General features: G+C 47.3%; 2 protein-coding genes across 4 annotated transcripts in view; both read left to right on the forward strand.

The window, feature by feature from the left end:
- Nucleotides 1-3567: 3567 nt before the first annotated feature.
- Nucleotides 3568-12728, forward strand: Mrps15 (mitochondrial ribosomal protein S15). The gene is made up of 8 exons (XM_036177151.1): nt 3568-3779; nt 4019-4060; nt 5116-5194; nt 7198-7246; nt 8067-8151; nt 10230-10288; nt 12149-12340; nt 12564-12728. The coding sequence occupies exons 1-8, from the start codon at nt 3650-3652 to the stop codon at nt 12699-12701; spliced, it is 774 nt and encodes a 257-aa protein (XP_036033044.1). The 5' UTR covers nt 3568-3649; the 3' UTR covers nt 12702-12728.
- Nucleotides 12729-15785: 3057 nt separating this feature from the next.
- The window catches only part of Oscp1 (organic solute carrier partner 1), a 37410-nt gene continuing 31789 nt past the window's right edge, over nt 15786-21406 (forward strand). For 2 of the 3 annotated variants that reach the window (XM_036177237.1, XM_036177238.1), the window contains exon 1: nt 15786-15998. In XM_036177237.1, coding sequence (XP_036033130.1) covers nt 15887-15998 — 112 coding nt within the window. In that variant the 5' untranslated portion in view covers nt 15786-15886. Of the gene's footprint in view, nt 15999-20667; nt 20783-21406 lie in introns of all 3 variants that reach the window. The other variant, XM_036177235.1, reaches the window with a different exon arrangement.

The following is a 21406-nucleotide window of genomic DNA, read 5'->3' on the forward strand; positions in this document are numbered from 1 at the left end:
AAGAATCCCTTGGGCATGGCTGAGTGTGTTTACTTTTCAGGGCCCAGCAATCAAGAACATATTTCTCAGAATCACTCATCTGTTCCTTCCTTCCTCCTTCCTCCTTCCTCCTTCCTCCTTCCTCCTTCCTTCTTCCTTCTTCCTTCCTTCCACCAGCTCCTGCTTAGCATCTAAGTCCTGCGCTAGCATTAGAGATTCAAAAAGGACAGCTCAGAGAACTCCCATACTGGCCATGGAGACTTGAAACTGATAATCAGGAAACAGGCAAGACTTCTTGGGAGGAGCTGGAGTGCAGGGAAACACAGTGAAGAGACAGGAAGAGACTAGCCACCGAGATACCTATAGCTCCAACACTTGGAAGACTGGAACAGGAAGGTGTAGAGACCAAAGGTTGAACTCTATTTTCCACGGTTATTGTTTTTGAGACAGGATCTCACTAGTTCTGGCAGGACTGAAACTTGCTTTGTAAGCCAGGCTGGCCTCAAACTCACAGAAATCCACCTGTCCTAAGTGCTATGACTAAAGGTATGCACCGCCATGCCCATCCAGCTTACTTTTTTTTAAAAAAAAAAGATTTACTTATTTTATACGTATGAGTGTTTTGACTACATGTATGTATGTGCACCACATGCATGCCTGGTACCTTCAGAGATGAGAATAGAGCATCAGATTCCCTGGAAGGAGAGGTACAGAAGGCTGTGAACTGTCATGTGCTAGGACCCAAACCCAGGTCCTCCGCAAGAGCAACTGAAGAGGACCCACGAAGAGCGGGGGCTCCCAGACCCCGATTAGGCACAAACCACACCCAAACACCTGTTTTACAGAGATCCTTTATTAAGTGGGAAGAGAAGTTAAAGTGGCTGCTTTCTGAATCGGACAGGAAACAGCAGCAAATGACCTTGCAGGGGTAATTTTCTTTTCTTTTTCTTTCCTTTTCTTTTTTTCTTTTTGTTTGTTTGTTTGTTTGTTTTGTTTTTCAAGACAGGGTTTCTCTGTGTAGTTTTGGTGCCTATCCTGGATCTCGCTCTGTAGACCAGGCTGGCCTCACAGAGATCTGCCTGGCTCTGCCTCCCAAGTGCTGGGATTAAAGACGTGCGCCACTGCTGGCCGGTGCAGGTGTAATTTTTAAGAGGAGAAAAGGGGGAGGTCTGTGTTAGAATGAGCTAGGATGTGGAGGTAAAAGAGATAGAGGATGAGGGAGAAGGGGGAGGGGACAAGGGAAAGGGGGAAGAGGGATTTGTCCCTGGGTAAAAAGAACTGCCTCTGGATAGAGACACATGGTCCGTAGACAAATGGAGGTTTATAAAAAAGGAAACCCTGTGTTAGGATGAGGTGTTTAATTTTTTTCTTGTTGTTTGTCTTTTGTTTTTCAAGACAGGGTTTCTCTGTGTAGTTTTGGTTCTTGTCCTGTGCCGCGACCGCCCCTCGACCAGCAAGGAAGACGCAACATCAGGCTCTTCTTTCTACAGTTTATTCAGGAACCTTGAACAATCTTCTGACTTCTGACCCTGGGGAAACCCGCTCACAGCCTTAAGTAATCACTGGGTAGCCAACCCTGATATGCCATGTGGGCACTACCCAATAGGTCCAGGTGCGCGTAAGCAAGCCAGATTCTCTGCCTTAGCCAATTAAGGAGTTGTTTATCACAGAGAGCGCTCACCATCGGGAAGGTGGAAGGCAGAAGCCGGCGCCATCTTTGAGTCGTGGCTGCACACAGCTCTCTACAGTCCTGGATCTCGATCTGTCGACCAGGCTGGCCTCGAACTCACAGAGATCTGCCTGGCTCTGCCTCCCGAGTGCTGGGATTAAAGGCGTGCATCACCACTGCCCAATGAGCTGGGGGGTTTTGTTTGTTTGTTTTGTTTTGTTTTGTTTTTTGAGACAGGGTTTCTCTGTGTAGTTTTGGTGCCTTCCCTGGAACTCACTTGGTAGCCCAGGCTGGCCTCGAACTCACAGAGATCCTCCTGCCTCTGCCTCCCGAGTGCTGGGATTACAGGCGTGCGCCACCACCACCACCACCACCACCACCACCACCACCACCACCGGGAGCTGTTTAATTTTAATTGGACATGTTAATTAGGTGAGCCAAAGGAGGCTTCTGATTGCTGGATTTTAATACTTTGATAGCTGGACCTTAGTAGTCAGCCTCAGGAGGAGGAAGTGGCCAAATAAGAGAATGGACCTTGGGGGCTAGCTTTAGGAATGCAATCTAATGGTTTTTAGCAAGGAAGAGGGAATGGGAGAGAAGGGCAAGGCTTGCCAGAGCCACATGCTCGAGTGGGCTCGTGTCCCTTCAGTAACAAGTGTTCATCTCTCCAGCTCACCTCGCTTTGTAAGCAGGGTCTCTCACTGAACCTGGAGCTCCTGGATTCACTTAGACTAGCTGGCCACTGAGCTCCCAGGACTCTACCTCCCTGAATCCCTGCACTGGAATTACAGGCAGTGTGCCCAGCCTTTACATGGCTGCTAAAATCTGATCTTGGCTGCTCATGACTGCACAGCAGGCACTTTACCAACTGAAGCATCTTCCCTGCCCCACCCCTTTTTGAGACGGTGTATTGTAGCCCAGGCTGGCCTCTACAACCAAAGATGACCTTGAACAACTTCTACCCCTCTTGCCTTCTATCCAAAGTGCTGGGATTACGGGCACGTGGCACTACACCCAATTCGTACATACTGCTGAGGAGCTAACCCAGAACTGCATTCTAGGCAGAGACTTTACTAACCAAACTACATCCCCAGTTACCCAAAGTTATTTTAGTTTTATGCAACCACACTGTCATCAATTCTTGAGATTATTTCCTGTGCTAATGAAGTCCTCTTCAGAAACCTTGCCTATGTCTATGTCTACTTTCCTCTGGCCATTACCATCCCCATTTTGATGTTTGAGAACACTGTGGCCCAGAGAAGTAGACTTTGCCCACAAGGTCTCATAGTTATGGCTCAGCACCCTTCCAAAACCTCCATCCTAACTCACTGGGCTACAAAGCCACCCAAAGAAGGTTGGAACCTGGGGGTTCTTACAGGGCCCCTGACTCCAGGGAAGGAGGAATGAGAAAGAATATTAACCTCTGGGGAGGGCATGGCCAGTTCCACAGAAGCCCCCCAAAAGCTAGAGCCTGTGGCAATGGTTCTCAACCTTCCTAATGCTGCAACTTTTTAATACAATCCCTCATGTTATGGTGACCCTAACCATAAAATTATTTTTGTTGCTACTTCATAAGTGTAATTTTGCTACTGTCACGAACCGTAATATAAATATCTGATATGCAGAATATCTGATATGCGACCCCTGTGAAAGGGTCGTTCGACACCCACCCCATGGGTCGTGACTCATAGGTTGAGAACCACTGACCTAAGGTCAAAAACTCAGAAAGTGATTAAAACTGGATGCAAGGTCAATAAGTGGCATTTTAGAGTTTACACACAGCTCTACGCTAGTAGCCATAGAGCAAGGCCACCCACCAGGCCAAACCTGCCAGCTCCACCCCAGTTCCTCGGCACTCCCGACCAATCCGTTCGCTCAGCCCTCTGTTGCTTTTGTCGAGCTCGATTGGTCGAGCCTGAACCGTCATGGCTGCGCCCGTGTAACCTAGCGCCACCGCAGCGGGGTCAGTGGCGGCGCGGGCCCGCGGGGTTAGGAGCCGCTATGCTGCGGGCGGCGTGGCGCTCGCTGAGCTCCGTTCGTGCTCATGCAGTGGCACAGGCGCCGGTGTCTGCACTGCGGGGCGGAGGAAGCGCCAGTCTGGCCTTAGCACGCTGCGGCCTGCAGCCTCCGAGTGAGCCGCGGAGCCGGGAGGCAGTGGGGCTGGGCGAAGATGGAGGATATCAGGCACCCGGAGACCGGAGGAAGGCAGTGGCAGGATGAGAAACAAAGGGTGGTGGCTAGGAAAGGAGTGACGGAGTGGGAGAGAGGGAACTAGGGCGCTAGTTAGGTGCAGGTGCCCACAGTCCGTGCTAGACGGGTCATGCTGGGCTGCGGAAGGAAGTGAGTCTCAGCTCTTTCTGTTCTGCATAGGTCTCCTGCATGCTGTCCGTGCATACGCCATCCAGAAACCAGGTAGGAGGACTTGGGCTGAGACTTGACGCAGAAGGGAGACCGCTTGGAAAGCTTGGGGTGGACAAAGGGACAGAGGTGGTGCACAAAGGGGCAGGCCAAAAGACCCCCTACGTCCGTGTCATTTAGAGCCCTAAGCCAGAAGTCTTTGTTTATAGGGTGTACGAGGAGGGAGTGGAATATTAGTGAAAACGATTGAGTTCTTGGCTGGCAACAACAGACCTTCCTATAGTGGAGTGCTTTTTATCTGCCGTTCTGACTTGAAGAGTGTAGTTTCCCATCCCAAGTTAGTATGCCTTAGGGCCCTCCGACCAACAGATCGTTATTTGAGGCAAGTTTACTTTGTGTGAACCAGTGCTGATGTGAGTGGCAAAGGATCCACTGGGACACGTTGTTACTAGGATTCAATCATGATAATGTATGAAAAACACCCTTAGCCCTGTGCTTAATAAATTGTAAGGTGCAATAGTATTTACCACTGCTAGTGTCTTTTACATAGTGGCGGAACAGAGTCAGACTAAACAGGATAATCATCTTGGTTGGGCTGGACAGGGTTGGACTCCAGGGACACGGTAGGAATGCACACACCAAAGCTGAGCTTTTGGTCATCAATCCTAGATGATGGCATTCCCCCAAAGCTACCTGCACTTTCTCTGCCCCTTTATTTCATTCATGCAGTCAACCAGCAAGCTTTGTTAAGTCTTATTCTAGGCCAGACCATGGACCAGACTGGAAATTAAGTGATTCAAAGGATGCCACACTCACTCCTGTCCACGGGAGAACCTGTCCCAGTGTGGCATCTGATAACTGTAGAACCAAGTGGGTTTGTGAGACGTGCAGGCACAGTACATGTCCTTTGAAGGTCATCTGTTTGCAACATGAAATAGGAGAGCAGGTGCCCACAGGGCTTGCAGAAGAGAAACTGGGCTTAGATAAGTCTATTGCCCTGTTGAGACCCTAGGCATTTCTCATAGATTTGGTAAGTGAATGAGAAGAGTGGAGCCTGGGAGAATGAGAGTTGTTAACCCTGTTCTCTATTCCATTCCTGTGTTTGACAGTCCAGCCCAACCAAGATGATGAGCCACCCCCTTCCACATTCATCAGAGAATACAAGGACATCATCCCCAGAATGGAGAAGTAAGCAGGAAGAAACCTACTTGAGGACACAGGAACCCTGGGAGGATGGGCAGGGAGTGGGAAAAGGGTGACTTAAAGTCTTGGCCTGTTGTCTTGAAGCTTGATTATGTGGAGCCCCAGGAGTGGTGAGCACTGGGAAGGACCCCAGGTATGGTGAGCTCGGGTGGGCAGCTGGGGCAGCCGATGCTCATAGAGCTCAACTGCCCTTTTCTTCCTGGTACTCTGAGTGAAGACCGATAGATGCCAAAGAACTAACATGCTCTACTGGTCTTGGTAGAAATCTCTCTTCTCTTGACCTCACAAAAGCACTGAGAGAGAAGAAATTGTGTCCTATTTGTATAGAGTTAGACATGCTCTGTTTTAAGTATCTAAGAGACAGAGCTAGCACTTGAATCCCAAGCTGACAGACTGTCTATGTGTCTGTTCAGTAGGAGCTAGCTGGGCTGGCTCTAGTCTTGCCTACTGTGCAGTCTGGCTGTGTCCAACTAAGGTGCAAATCCTCCCTTTGCCTTCCCCAAGACAAGACCAGAACACTCAAGCCAACAGCCCCAATTGTTGGGTGCTGTCTTCAGCCCAACAAACCAGAGCCAAGTTGTCTTTGATTTGTTTTTTGTTTGTTTGTTGTTGTTTGTTTTGAGACAGGATTTCTCTGTGTAGTTTTGGCAGCTGTCCTGGATCTCGATCTTATAGACCAGGCTGGCCTTGAACTCACAGAGATCCACCTGACTCTGCCTCCCAAGTGCTGGGATTGAAGGCATGTGCCGCCACCATGTTGCCTTTGAATCCCTGAAAAATGACTGCCCACTTCTGGATCGCTGCATTTCTTGTAGAAGTAACTGTCATTTGTTCTTGCTTTTTAACTCTCCTTAACAATTTATTTTTATTTATGTGCATGTATGTGTCAGCATGTGTGTCCATATGTATGAGTGCCCACAGGGTCCAGAAGGTGGCATTGGATTTCCTGGAGTTGGAATCACAGGAGGTTGTGAGCCAACTGATGTGGGTGCTGGGAACCAAACTCTGGCCCTTTGCTAGATCAAGTGCTCTTAACTACTGAACCATCTTTCCAGTCTCCCCAGCCTGCCTCTTGTTTAAATTTATGATAATTGTGTGTGTGTGTGTGTGTGTGTGTGTGTGTGTGTGTGTGTGTGTGTGTACACATGATGGGAGAGGAGAGGATAGCTATCAGCGTCACATATGGAAATCGGAGGACAACTCTGTGGAGTCAGTTCTCCTCTACAGCTTTAAGGTTCCGGTGTTCAGGCTTGCACAGCACCTTTATACATCTGACCAGACCCGTTCTTGATTTCTTTTTTTTTTCCCCCCCAAGATAGGGTTTCTCTGTAGCTTTGGAGCCTGTCCTGGACTAGCTCTGTAGCCCAGGCTGGCCTTGAACTCACAGAGATCCACCTGCCTCTGCCTCCCGAGTGCTGGGATTACAGGCATGCGCCACCACTGCCCAGCTTTGTTTCCATTTTTTTAAAGATTTCTTTTTGTATGTTTTGCCCACATATATGTTTGTGCACCACATGTGTGCCTAGTGTACATACAGCGGTCAGAAGAGGGCATTGGATCCCCTGGGACTGGAGTTATGTATGATTATGAGCCACTAAGTGGAGGCTGAAAACTGAACTTGGGTCCTCTGCAAGAGCAACAAATGCTCTTAACCACTGAGCCGTCTCTCCAGCACCACCACCTTTTAAGATAAGGTCTTACTCTGCCATTCTTCCCTTTTAAACTCCTGTCAACTAGTTTAAATGGCTAGTGGTTAGATTAGCTGGATGGCTCAGCAGTGAGTGTGGCTGCTCATCCAGAGGACAGGAGTTTTAGTGCCAGCACCCATGCCAGACAGCTCAAAATCACCTATAACTCCGAGCTCCAGGGGTCACACATCTTCTGGCCTCCACAGGCACCTGCACACATACAAATGCACAAATTTTTGACGAGAAAAACATTTCTTCCCCTTCCCAGTACTTGTCTCATTGCTCTGTTTTTCCCCGCAGGGTTGATGATGTTGTGAAAAGAGTCTTGTCTTTGGAAATGGCCAACAAGGTGAGTACTTGTGCTGCCCTCAGTCTTGGCCTCCCTCAGTCTTCTCCCTGGGAACTCCTTCCATCCCTACACTCAGGCTTCCCCAGTTAGCACGTCACGTTTCTCCCACTGTCAGTCTCTCCAACGTAAGCACCATGAAGAGAGAGTTTTGCTCCGCCATTGTGCCTCAGACATTGATAAATAGGTGCACAGTAAGTATGTCATCTTAGCCACTATTTTAGTTTGTCTTTTGCTGTGAGGAGACACTGTGACCAAGGCAACTCTTATGAAAGAAAGCATTTAATTTGGGTCTGGCTTGCAGTTTCAGAGGTCTAGTCCATTATCGTCACAGTAGGAAACATGGTGGCATGCATGTAGACACTGGAACAGTAGCTGAGAACTACATCCTAATCTATAGGCAGAGAGACACTGGGACTGGCTTAGCTTTTGAAAGTCCAAAGTCCACCCTCAGTGACACACTTCCTCCAACAAGGCCACACCGTCTAATCCTCCTCAGGTAGCACTACTCTCTGGTGACCGACCATTCAAGTATCAGGTCTGTGAGGCATTCTTACTTAGACCACTGCAGATGTGCCCAGGAATGAAGAAGCAATTTTAAAGACATGAAGCTAACAAACTATTTCTTTTATTTCTGTTTTTGACCTTGGATTCATGAGGATACTCGTAGCCATGTGGTTGGCCAAGGCCATAGTGAATATAGTAAGCCCTGGCCTCACTTTTTCTGGGCCTAGCTACCATAACTGCAGCCTTCCAGTCAGGAAGGTTAGTCCTTCGAGGACCATAAACCACACAGATTTCCCCCAATTTCTGTCTTCAACAGAAAGAGAAGTTAAAAATCAAGCAAGAACAATGGATAAGCAAGATTTCAAAAAACCCTGAGGATTCCAGAACCTTGGAGGCTCGAGGTTGGTCAGGGGCCCTTGGAAGTGGGGGTACAAAGGAGTCTGCTAGCTGGTACCTGGTCTAGGGCTCTGAATGTGGCTTGGGAAGGGGAGAGACATGATGGACTGGAACTCTGGATCCCAAAGTCAGTGATGCTGCTTTGTCATCTGCTGTGTCCTGCCATTGCTCTGTGTGAAATCACACAGGTCACCTATCTTCTCTAGGGTCCCTGCTTCCCACTCTGAAGATGGAGCTAGCTGGAGACAGGGCAGAAGACTGTCTCCTACTTTGTGGCAAGACTTGAGAATCTAGAGTGTATGAACACACCCTGGAAACAAAAGATTAGGCTAGTTACAATGAGGCTCACATCTATGGAGTGCTGTTAGGCCCATTGGCATAGAACATTTCCATGTTCCCGTTAGTTTCCAGCTGGAATTAGCAGTAGCCTTCATTAGACACAAGTGAAAGCCTTTTGAACCACGGAGCAGCAGTGGGGTGAATTAGTGGCCCTATGCAATGTCTGCGTGTTTCCTTCCCTGTAGCCATTATCCTACATTACAGGTCTTAGTACCCTCTCCCTCTTCATGCCTCATTCACTGTTTTAAAAATCTATTTTGTTAATGTGTATGGGTGTTTGTCTGCATGTATGTCTGCACTGTGTGCATGCCTGATGTCAGCAGAAGTCAGGACAGGGTTCAGATCCCCTGGAACTGTGGTTGCAGGCGGTTACAAGCCACCATGCACTGGGAACTGAACTTGGATCCTCTGGAAGAGCAGCCATTCTTAACCCTGCACCACCTCTCCAGTCCTCTGAGAAGTTGTAGTTCTAAAATCTTAATAATGAAAGCACAGAAAGAGTAGATTTTAAGCTTGTTCTTTATTGTTCTTATTGCATGTGTAAGTATATGACATGCAAGGATGTGGCGATGAGAGGACAGTTTTCAGAAATCCATTCCTTCTCCCACCATGGACTCCAGGGATTGAACTCAGGTGTCAAGTTTGTGCCAAATCACCTTTACCCACTCAGCCACCTTCTGGACCCTCTTGACAGGTTTAGAATCTTATCTTAATGTGCTGGCTGGTACATCCAGTAGCGTGGTGAATCATTAACTGTGATTGTATGCTAGAGTTAATTCCTGAATTTAATGCTCTTGCTAGTATGTTCAAACTGTGGCCTGCAGGCTGGATGTGCCCCAGGTAGCTATGAATGCAGCCCAACTCAACACAAAATTATAAGCTTAGTGAAAACATTGATGGGTTTCTGGTTTTGTTGTTGTTTTTAGGGTGTTTATCTCTTTCCTTTTAGAACAGTGGTTCTCAGACTTCCTAATGTTGCAACCCTTTATTAGTTCTTCATGTTGTGGTTGCTGCTTCATTACTAATTTTGCTACTGACATGATCGTAATGTAAACATCTGCTATGCAGGAGATCTGATATGCAGGATATGTGATAGGTGTTCCCCAAAGGAATTGAGACCCACAGATTGACAACCAATGTTTTAGACATTGTCTTACTATGTAGCCCCAACTGTCCTGAAACTTTGGATGTCGATAGCTCACGGAGATCCACCTGCCTGTGCCTCCGTTATTTTTGTAGCTGAATTGCGCTGTTCTCAGGCATGAGCTTTGTACATGAAAACACTATATCACATTGTCAAAAAATAGGACTAAATTTTTGCCACTGAGAGTGCTATTTACCAGCCAGGCATAGTGGCACATACCCACAATTCTAGGTAAAGTAGGCAGAGGCAGAGGGAGTACAAGTTCAGTCTGGGCTACATAGCAAGTTGTAAGGTCAGATTGAGCCTCATAGTGAGACTCTGTCAACCATCTTCTACCCCCCACCACCACAGACACAGTCCTGCTTGCTATGGTGGATAATGCCCTTTATGAATTAAGTCATTTTCTTTTCTTGAGCTTGCTTTTTTAGTAGAAAGATAATCCACAGTCTTTTGAGATCTTGCAATTTAGAGTGCTTTGGAATTTAGAGCTATACAAAAGCATCGGTGATTGTTACTCCTTTGGGTCCTAGAACACGAGGGGGGCCTGGGTACTTCCTTCCTCTGTGCCCAGCTCTCATCCTCTGTGGTTTGTGGTTTCAGTTGTTGCCTTGACTGTCAAGATCCGCAGTTACGAAGAACATATGCAGAAACATCGAAAGGTAAGCCCTGGGCTTAACTCACAGCTAAACCACAGTAGCCTGGGAATAAAGGGCTCTGGATCCTAAGAAGCCAATGACTGACACCTCATCTCCAGTAGGAAAACACTCCCCTCCTGCCTTTAGAAGGACAAAGGGAGCCTTACAGAACTCTGCTGAGAGTCATCAGTGGTCAAGGAAACAGACTGTAGACTGGTCACATTGGACACATAGTGGGTACTTAATAAATATTTGTTGAATGCATGGATAGTCAGATTGACCTGTTCAAATCCTAGCTCTGTCACTTCTATTTAAAGTCGCTGTGACTTTGGGAAGCTTATTGGTGTGAACTTCTCACATCTGTAAAGTAGGACCCCTGCCACAGGATTGCAAGGATTACAAGAATTAATACTAGCAATTGATATGGTGGACAGCACTTCTAGTCTCTTCACATCATCCCTTGGAACCTGGGACTGTGTCTTTTGAATCTTCCAGAGGAGCTGTCTCGCCATGGAGTGATATTATTCCTCAAGGGACACTGCTAGAAGTGATGCCTGACACTTGGAATGAGGCAGTCTTGCCAAGGGCCCCGAGTTCTTAACCACTCAGTGCAGAGCACAGAGCTGCCAGAAGTAGAAAGTCACCATTAGTTTTGGTCCCTGTGCTGTTCAGGCTGACTTTGAACTTTCCATCCATTTGTTTCAGCTGCCTGAGAGCTAAATTATAGGGTATGTGCCATGACACCTGACTACTTGTGTTTTTTAATAAGCATGTAATTATGAACACAGACTGGTCTAGCCTTGAGTACTCCCAGAAGCTGGTTGAGTATGCTCTTTGGAAATCACAGTTTTGCTCACTTGAGGTGTAGACTCCCAGCTCCACTGCAGAGACCCCTCATGGAGCAGGACCTGGAATAGAGAGTAAGGTCCTGCTTCTCCCTGCTCAAGCTGACCGTCTGCTAAGTGCTGGAGGAGCTGAGTGGGTAGTACAGGGAGAGTGTGAGAGTTGGAGCCTGAGCAGCCAGTAGACCCAGACTGAAGGCTTGGCCTCGGGGTCCACAGTCTGAAGAGCTGTTGAACGTCAAGTAAGCTCAAGCCTTTATTTTCCTGTCTGTAACTATGAACATTGACAGTGCCTCCTGCAGAACTACAGAAATGTTTGCATAAGATTGTTGGGATGGTTCAAAGAAATGACCATACATCGTTAACGGTAAACAATGTTAATACTTACAGAACACTGAAATCAAGAGTAATAAGTATGGTGGCTTAGGCCTGTTATCCCAGCAAGCAGGACGCTGAGGCAGGAGAATTGCCATGTGTTTGAGTGTAGAACAAATCTTAAAAGATCTTATTAATGAAAATAAACCTGGAGAAAGGTATTGGGGTGAATGCTGGAAGATCAGAGAAGCAGAACAAGCCACAGCCACTTTACTTTGCCAATTCCTCAGCTGATCCTGTTTCTTCAGACTAGAAGCTTCTGAGTCCTTATCCAGAATGAATCTCAGCTGAACTGTTGCTCAAAAGCCTAAAAGATTAACCAGCTCTAGTTGCTGGTTTTCACGCCTTATATACCTTTCTGCTTTCTGCCATCACTTCCTGGGATTAAAGGTGTGAGTCACCATGCCTGTTTCCAGTGTTGCATTGAACTCACAGAGATCTGGATGGATCCCTGCCTCTGGAATGCTAGGATTAAAGGTGTGGGTGCCACCATTTTCTGGCCTCTGTATCTAGTGGCTATTCTGTTCTCTGACCCCAGATAAGTTTATTAGGGTGCATGATATTTTGGAGAACATAGTATCACTACATTTGAGGCCAGCCTGTGCTACAGAGTGAGACCTTGTCTTAAAAAAAACAAATAATAATAGTGATGCGGATTCTTCTATAGGACAAAGCTCACAAACGCCATTTGCTGATGAGCATCGACCAAAGGAAAAAGATGCTCAAACTCCTCCGGCAGACCAACTACGATGTCTTCGAAAAGGCATGCAGAGAGCTGGGGGTGGAATATACCTTACCCCCTTTGCACTTCCAGAAGGTCCACCGCCGCATCCTTGCCAAGAAGGCCCTGTGCACTCGGGTATGAATCAATAGGGCTAGTTGTTTTGTTCAGTCTCCCTGGACCGGGGTGAAGTTATCTGTTTCTGACCAGGGCTTAGAACTGGCCCAGGTCACCAGCATATGGAGAAAGAATTGGGGGAGGGGGGCGGGAGTTTCCATCAGATAGTTCCCATAGACCTGCTCCAAACCTGAGGTTTTGCATAAAATTAGAAAGTCTTTTCCTATCCCCTTTCAACCACCAGGTTTTCCAGGAGGTGCAGAAACAAAAGAAGCAAAGAAGGGCCTTAAAAGCTGCTGCAGTGGCTGCCAAAAAACAAAGCAGCCAGGGAGTGCCAGAGAACCCTACCCAAACCCTACAAGAGGTGACCAAAGAAAACTAATAAAGTCCGTTCTGCCTTGAAGAGTGATGAAAGATGCCCTCTTTTCATTTGGCCCTGGGATCTCAGAGGCAGAGTTCTGGCTATCACCCAGTGGATGCAGTCATAGAAACATGTCATGGGTATGTTTCAGAGAGGTAATGCTGGCAGAGTAGGAGGGCAGCTGTAGGAGCTATCTACCTGACTGGGTCCCAAAGGAGTATAGATGGACCTTTCTTTCCTGCCGACCAGTTCCCAAATAACCTACACAGAGACTTAATTATAAATGCTCAGCCGATAGCTTAGGCTTGTTACTAAAATAGCTCTTACAACTTAAATTAACCCATTTCCAATAATTTTCATATTGCCATGTGGCTTTACCTGTCCTGCAGCATGTCTTGTTCCCTCTGCATCTCCTGGCAACTCACCTCCTCCTTCTTCCTAGTGTCCTTAGTCTGGTTTTCCTCCCAACCTTATCCTGTCCAACTATTGGCCCGTCAGCTTTTTTATTAAACCAATCAAAGCGTAATTTACAGTGTACAGAAGGATTATTCCACAGCAGAGAAGTTTACAGGGTAGAGAGAAATGGCATCTAGGCAGAAGGAACTGTAAGTTAAAAGGAAAGAAATCTAGAGGTACACATTCAGGGACAGTGGGACTCAGAAATTAAATACTGTAACAAAGGGCTATGAGTGGGGCTGGAGCATAAAAACATTCAGTTCATCATACTGAAGAAGGAACTTTAGACCTCATTCTGAGAAGGGAAACCCTACAAAGAGAAAGATGTGTTAAAGTGCTGCTACCAAAGAACAGGTGGATGCCGGGCAGTGGTGGCGCACGCCTGTAATCCCAGCACTTGGGAGGCAGAGGCAGGTAGATCTCTGAGTTCGAGGCCAGCCTGGGCTACAAAGTGAGTTCCAGGACAGGTTCCAAAGCTACAGAGAAACCCTGTCTCGAAAAACAAAAACAAACAAACAAACAAAAAGAACAGGTGGAAGATCAGGGCTGAGACTTGAACCAAAGACCTGAACCAAAGGTGGCTGAAACCCTGGGTGTGTAATTTCCTGGAGATACTAGGCTATGGCATTGGAATAACTAATTCCAGCTCTTGAGAGAGGCAAGAATATCATTTCAAGGTCATCCTTGGTTGCATAGCTAGCTAGTATGAGGCCAATCTGGACTACATGAAACCCTTTTTCTAAGAGTTTAAAGGGACTAGGGAAGCAATGTAAAAGGAAAGTGGGCCACATCAGGAAAAAATGATTCCTCGGCACAGGATCCCCTTGAGATGAAGGAGGTGAGTGGGTAGAAAGAATCAGAAGTGAAGATGAAGCCCGGCGGTGGTGGTCCACCCCTTTAATCCCAGCACTCGGGAGACAGAGCCAAGAGGATCTCTGTGAGTTCAAGGCCAGCCTGGTCTACAACTGAGAATCAAGACAGGCACCAAAACTACACAGAGAAACCCTGTCTCAAAAAACCAAAAAGAAAAGTGCACCACTACACTTGGCCTTCTTGTCTTTCTATTGAAAACAGGCTCAGAAAGCTTAGGCAATGTGTCCAAATTCACAAGCTAATTAGCTCTCTCTAGTTTTGTTTTTGTTGATTTTTTTTTTTTTTTTTTTTTTTTTTTTTTGGAGCTGAGGATCAAACCCCGGGCCTTACCACTGAGCTAAATCCCCAACAATCCTGGTTTTTGTTTTCTAAGACAAAGTCCCTGGTTGGGGATTTAGTTCAGTGGTAGAGTGCTTGCCCAGCAAGCGCAAGGCCCTGGGTTTGATCCTCAGCTCCGGAAAAAACAAAAAAAAAAACGAAAAACCAAAGACAAAGTCCCAGTCCTGGCTGTCCTGGAACTTGCTATGCAGACCAGGCTGGATTCTGGCTACAAAGTGCTGGGATCAAAGGCATATGTCACCAAGCAGGGCTCCTACCTCTGTCTTGATTCCAAAGTCCATATACTGCCTGCCACTCACAGAGGAAGAGTATGAGAGAAAGGGAGTCGGCTCTGACAAAACTTCAAATACTCTGGGAGCTAGGCTGAAAACAATGCACGGAGGCTCAGCATAAGATGAAGATGTTTATTACAGGTGGGACTGTGGTGTCAAGAAGCTCAAGTTGTATGATTTCAAAAATTTCAAAAAGCTTGGCTGCTGAGAGGAAAGGAAACGGCCAGAAGGAGGAAGCCACCAGTGTGCTGGGGTGTGTGCGCCATTTTTGTTTATTTGCTTTTCGAGATAGGGTTTCTTTGTGTAGCCGTGGCTGCCTTAGAACTAACACTGTAGACCAGGCTGGTCTTGAACTCACAAAGATCCGCCTGCCTTTGCCTCCTAAGTGCCGGGATTAAAGGTGTGCGCCACCACCAGCTCAGTCTGGAATGTGTGCTGTTTTTAAGTGATTTTTTTTTTTAAGTGCTGCAGCAAGGGAAACTAAGGAATAAATGTGAGAAAGATTATGTGAGAAAAAAGAATTTGGTGGCTGATTATTAATAGGACCCAAGAAGGTGGATGTGGGAGCTAAAAGTCAAGAATGCTGTGGTTGGAGGACGAAATGCTTAGCAGAAACACTGAAATCTACAAAGATCCGCTGAAAAGAACCAGCCAAACCTAATCCTGGGGCGGAGGGTGGAGAACCGTGTACGGAGCCTGCTTACGCCGCTAGGACGGCCCGGCCGGGTTGCTTCACTGAGTAGGAAATCCGTTGTGGCATCGCTTCCGGGAGGGTTTAGGAAGGAAATACAAATGATATAACTCATGGAGATGAGGGACTGGTATAACTTAGGGTGTCTTCGTGGCGCTTGCCGTGATCTCACTCGTTTCTCTGAGCACATCCGGGAGGTGGCTGGCAAATCTGCCCGGAACAGCACAGCGGCTCTGGACTCTAGACCGGGCAGGCGGCTCCCAGGACGCTGGGGCTGACTTGTTCACCCACGGTAAGCCTGGGGCCTGGCGATGCCGCGACACCCTTGAAGGCTCCGATGGAAAACTCAAAACCAGCGCTCCCCGGAGGCCAACGTCGCACACCTCCGTTCGGGCCAATCCCCTGAAGCGGTCTTTGTCACCTAGCCCAATGAGGCCCCGCTCTTGGGCCACCTCTCATCAAACCGCCCTCTGATTGGTTCTTCTTTCCGGTCCGCGGCGTTGCCCCAGCAACCGGACTATGGGACGCGGAGGGGCCTCCAGGCTGCTAATCTAACCCTGGGGCTTTCCTCCATCATGTCGGTGCGGACTCTGCCGCTGCTCTTTTTGAACTTGGGCGGGGAGATGCTTTACGTCCTGGACCAGCGGCTGAGGGCTCAGAACATTCCGGGAGACAAGGCCCGCAAAGGTAAGAGGCCCCCACAGCCTGCTCCCCTCATCACCACGATGCTAAGTGTCCCCATCCAGATCCTCAGCCTAGCCCTCCCCAACCCCCCGCGCGCCCCGCGCGCCCGCCTCCGCCCTCTATACCGAAGGCCAGACCGGCACCTGGCCCCCTTCCTGCCCCTCCCCCGCCCCCAACCCAACAGCCAGACCTAGGCCTCTGTGCACTTCACTTTGACAGCCGGGTACCTTTCTCACAAGACACAGCTCCCATGCAGTTGGAAGCCCTCAGGAGTCAAATTAATTCTCCAAAAGAGCATTTCCCCACAGAGAAACCTAACACCTGCATTGGACATACTCCAAATACTTGAAACCTCCGTTTCCCGGTCTCTTGAAATTTGCCCACTTCCAAGTTCCCGGCTGCTCGCCTGGCAATATGTTTTCGGCTAGTACCACCATCCTCTTCGACCCCCACGGAACAGGTGCTGACCCCTGCGTGTTTCTGTCCTCACACATACGCTGAAGATTAGTCTTGGTCATTTCAGAAGTCATGTCTAGAAATGTAGGGTCCTAAAATAATATAGATAAGAATGAAAACGTATTTCTTTACCTTTGCAAGTGTTGGAGGGGAACGCGATTGTGAAAATATTGGAAAGCTTGTGAAGGCAAAACTATGCCATATGTGATACACAGAGAAACGACCACCCAGAACACTGTCAATTTTTTTTCTTCTCATCAAACAACTTTGTTCACCAAATTTCCTGGGATTGAGCATGAACTATTATATTTCTAGGGAGAGGTGGTGGACACTGATGAAAACTTGTTCTCTCTCAACAGCTTATGCACATCCATCCAACTGATGTTAAACGTACACACTCAGTTAATTACTGTTGTGTCTGATTTCGTGTAAGTTCATGCCTACACAGATAAGAGAACTCCCTAGGTCATTCCCTTCCATTCGTTTGGAACATTGCTACCAGAGGGCTTTACAAAATGCAAAATTGTCTAATACCATCTCTCCCTAAAACCTCCAGTCAGCTTTCCACTCCTGTCTAAATGGAGGCCAGACACATTGGCACCCTTCCCAGTCTGATTTCCCATCATTGCTTGATTCACACTTTGAGTCCTAATCACACCAGAGTGTATGTAGATCTTTAAACTGTGTCCTTTGTGACTCCATGCTTGCGGTCTCTGCCTCTCCATCCTTTCCCTGATCTTCTGTACCTCTGACCTGAAGAACCATTGTCCTTCTATAGGAAAAGGACTTCCTCTATGCTCACAGCACCCTGTCCATGCTTCTCTATATTTTACTACATTGCTATTTGATACACATCTGTTTATACGTGTCTACCTACTTATTTGTCTTACTCATGTTTGTACTTCAGCATCTAGCATTCCACACAAGATCAGAATAAATCAGTGCTCAGGAAAGGTTTGCTGAACAACTTGGCAGTTATATAGCATCATGTTCCTTCTTCAGATGGCTTCTGCGTTTCTTGCTGCCTGTGTGGAGTGATTTCACTCAGGCTAATGACCCTAGGGGACTGACAGGCTAGTTTCTCTAGGTATTCTGCCTCTTGGAAGACAGAGTAAATTAGCAATTAAGAGTGTGCCCTACCCCGGGCAACGATGACACACACCTTTGATCCCAGCACTCAGGAGGCAGAGACAGGTGGATCTCTGTGAGTTCGAGGCCAGCCTGGTCTACAGAGTGAGATCCAAGACAGGCACCAAAACTACACAGAGAAACCTTGTCTCAAAAAACTAAAAGAAACCAAAAAGGGGGGGGGGTGCCCTTTGGAGGCATGCAGGTCTAGATCCCACATTTAGCTAGTTGTATGATCTTGGAGTGTAGCCTCTGTGTACCTGTTTTTCTATAAAATGGTAATAATAATACTCACCTGAAAGCAAAGTTGTAAGGACTGAATGAACATGCATTTCATGTCCTCACAGTTAGTAGTTGATATTGTCTTTCCAGAGGCGGTCTGGGCAAGGTTCTGTAAATAGGAGGAGCCAGGCTTTGTCTTTAAGAACTAAAGTTGCAGGCTGAAAAAAGGGGTCTGCAGGTAAGAGCACTTGCTCCACTTTCAGTGTTTTTGGTTCTCAGCATCTACTGGAAAGTTCACAGCTGCCTGTAACTCCAACCGCAGGGAATCCAGCACCCTCCTCTGGCCCCCCAGAGCACCTGTACTTACAGGCACATACCCAGACACATACATATAATTAATAATAAAAATTTAGCTGGTTGGTGGCTTACGCCTTTAATCCCAGCACTCAGAAAGCAGAGACAGGCAGATCCCTGTGAGTTCGAGGCCAGCCTCATCTACAGAGTGAGTTCCAGGACAGCCAGGAGCTACACAGAGAAACCCTGTCTTGGGAAAGAAAAAAAAAGCCCAATAAATAAATAAACAAAATAAAATAAAAATTTAAAAACCAAAAGATGTAGTACTTAAGCCAAGCACTTGGGTGGCTAACACAAGAGGATCACTGCAAGTTCAAGACCAGCCTGGTCTACCTAGTGAGTTCAAGACCAGCCTGGTCTACCTAGTGAGTACAAAGCCAGCCTGGGCTACCTAGTGAGTACAAGGCCAGCCTGGTCTACCTAGTGAGTACAAAGCCAGCCTGGTCTACCTAGTGAGTACAAGGCCAACCTGGTCTACCTAGTAAGTTCAAGACCAACCTGGTCTACCTAGTGAGTACAAGACCAACCTGGTCTACCTAGTGAGTTCAAGGCCAACCTGGTCTATCTAGTGAGTATAAGGCCAGCCTGGCCTACATAGTGAGTACAAAGCCAGCCTGGTCAACCTAGTGAGTACAAAGCCAGCCTGGTCTACCTAGTGAGTTCAAGCCCAGCCTGGTCTACCTAGTAAATTCCAGGCTAGCCAGCACCACATAGTGAGACCCTGTCTCAAAAGTACAATGCATATGAAAGCTCACTGTTCTGGTTTTCTGAGATAGGGTCTCATGTAGCAAAGGCTGGCCTTGAACTTCTGATCCCCCTGTTCTCACCTCCCCAGTGTTGGTATCACAGCTGTGTGCCATTATACCCAGGAAAAAAAATATTTAGGAGTGATAGTCTTTCTGGTTTACCTAGATTCAGGTTTATGGACTTTCAGCCATCTTCAGTAATTTATTTTCACACACTCACTCATTCTAGTTTCTGGCAAACGTCACACCATGTGAGATTCTAGGGAGAACGAGGGGTTAAGCCTTTCTGTGCAGCTCCTGGAAGTGGAATTGATGAGCCCAGTCCATAACTGATTCTGAAACTCAAGATACATCTCTATAATGACAACAATAAAGTATTTATTTTGCATTGTTGAAACAAGGTTCATGCTGTAGCTGTCCCAAAACTCACTGAGTAGCATGGATTGGCCTGGAATTCTCAACAGTCCTCTTGCCTCAACCTCCTAAGTGCTGGGGTTGTAGGCGCAAGCCACCACTCCTGACTATGGAAACAGTTTTTCCACCGTATCAATACTTCATTGAAACATCTTGATGCCCACCGCTCTTCTGTCTATATACAGATAACACTACCAGCCAAGTCTCCAGGAAAAGCTGCTTTGCCGAGGGTTGCACGGTGGTGGGAAGAGTAAGCGATTTGACCACTCGAGGCCATGAGATTCCTGTCTAGCTTGCCCTTAACTGCTACACTATGATGTCTCTTCTGAAGGGACTGTATGGGAATTCTGTGGGGTTTGGTGGATCAGGAGGAGACAGAAGACTTTGAGATACACACACACACACACACACACACACACACACACACAAATGGGCACGATGTGCATGTGTGTGTGCATATCGAGTTTCTAAAAGAAATGATGATATAGTTGACCAGTGAGGCCTTGTAGAAGAGAAAGAAAGCGACGGCATAAAACGGAAAAGCTGAGAAGAGCAAGGCTAGTCTACTGTTAAGGCTGGTGGCACTGCAGGAGCTGGAGCCTGGGCCACTGTGACAGATGCCTATACACAGGCCAATAAAAACACAGACTTGCTAAATTAGTCCTCAAGGAGGCTTTGAAGGGAATGTATTTCTTGGAGCTGTTTTCATTATCTTCCCCAACTAATTGGTCTCCTGGAGGCCGTCCCTGTTCCCACAAGACCAGCGCAGACATTGCAGTTTCTCCCACAATGCAACCAGAGTTTAGCATTGAACAGAAAGGAAGCATGCTCTTGATGGGGCTGCTTGTGAGAGTTGCATTCTAAATGCTGTCTCACATTTTAAGCAACAGAGTGGGCAAGAAAAGCTACCTTTCTGTCCTCAGAAAAGCCCTACAGCTAAAACCCTGTGACGTTGTGTTTACCTTCCTTATTACAGGAGAGGAAACAGATTCATGACCACATGACTGTGAAGTAGCTTTTTGTTCTTGTTTTGTTTGTTTGCTTGTTTTTCAGTTTTATTTTGTTTTCCTAAGACATATCCTACCGAAGGACTAAATAGCAGTGGTGTTCTATTCTGATTTTTCTGGGTGAAATTTAACAGCCAGCCCCGGAACCCATAGGCCTACATCCCATGCAAAATAGAACTGAAGCTGAATTGCCACAGACTGAGTCATCTGGAGGACAGAAAGCTCAGGGTACTACCCGCCTCTTTAAAGAGGAAAATGGGGAGGGCCCGATAGCTCTCTAGAGCCCTCTGCTGGGGCTGGGTGCCATTACCGACTGGAGTCACAATGCTTCCTTGCGTTTTCCAGTTTTGTCCACAGCAGACAGAGTGTCACTGTCCCCAGACACACCGTCAAGACGATGAAAACTCCCCATATCTAAATACTGCAAGCCCATGATGCTAATACCACAGAGAAACATCAGGTATGAATACAATGCCCAAGAAACAAATAACTGCTTTAGGAAGGCCAGATCAGGGCCTGCTTCCCCGTGACATTCTCTCTTCCTAGTACTGGGAACTGGACCTAGAGCATCGTATCCACTAGGCAAGTGCTTTGTTGCTGAGCTACCTCCCCAGCCCACCTGACTTAGAGATAGCATATCACTAAATTGCCTTGGATTCATTCTGTAGGCCCAGCAGATCTTAAACTTTTGGTCCGGCCTCAGCCTCCTGAGTAGCTAGAACTGCCACCAGGCCCAGCTAAGCCTGTGACTCTTGAGAAAGATGGTGACTTTGAGGGGAATCTGACCTCGAAGTAGAGCCCACGAGTCTCAAAAGATCTGTTTGTGGTGTATGTTGAGGCCCTGCCAGTGTGCGGTGAAGGCATACATAGCTTCAGTGTACTTCAGAAATCATTTCCAAGCAATACAGTGGCAGGTGTTTCCCAAAATGCCATTAGTTGTGAAATGCTTTCCACATGTGGATATGTGTGTGGAACTCTTTATTGGAATGGGGGGAAGTGGAAGTGGAGGAAGGCTGTGGACTGAAATGTTCCCACCAACGACATGAGAAAGGGAAAGGTTGATTTCAAGGGCTTCGGGTAGAGA

Source organism: Onychomys torridus, chromosome 2 (genome assembly GCF_903995425.1).
Source record: "Onychomys torridus chromosome 2, mOncTor1.1, whole genome shotgun sequence".
In the NCBI taxonomy this organism is placed as follows: Eukaryota; Metazoa; Chordata; class Mammalia; order Rodentia; family Cricetidae; genus Onychomys; species Onychomys torridus.

What these genes read in the sequence shown, in the direction of transcription:
- Mrps15 (XM_036177151.1), top strand. Translation starts at nt 3,650, where the DNA reads ATGCTGCGGGCGGCGTGGCGCTCGCTGAGCTCCGTTCGTGCTCATGCA. An exon ending in CAGAACCTTGGAGGCTCGAG is followed by an intron (nt 8,152 to 10,229) that starts GTTGGTCAGGGG and finishes TTGTGGTTTCAG; the next exon opens with TTGTTGCCTTGACTGTCAAG. An exon ending in AGAAGGCCCTGTGCACTCGG is followed by an intron (nt 12,341 to 12,563) that starts GTATGAATCAAT and finishes TTCAACCACCAG; the next exon opens with GTTTTCCAGGAGGTGCAGAA.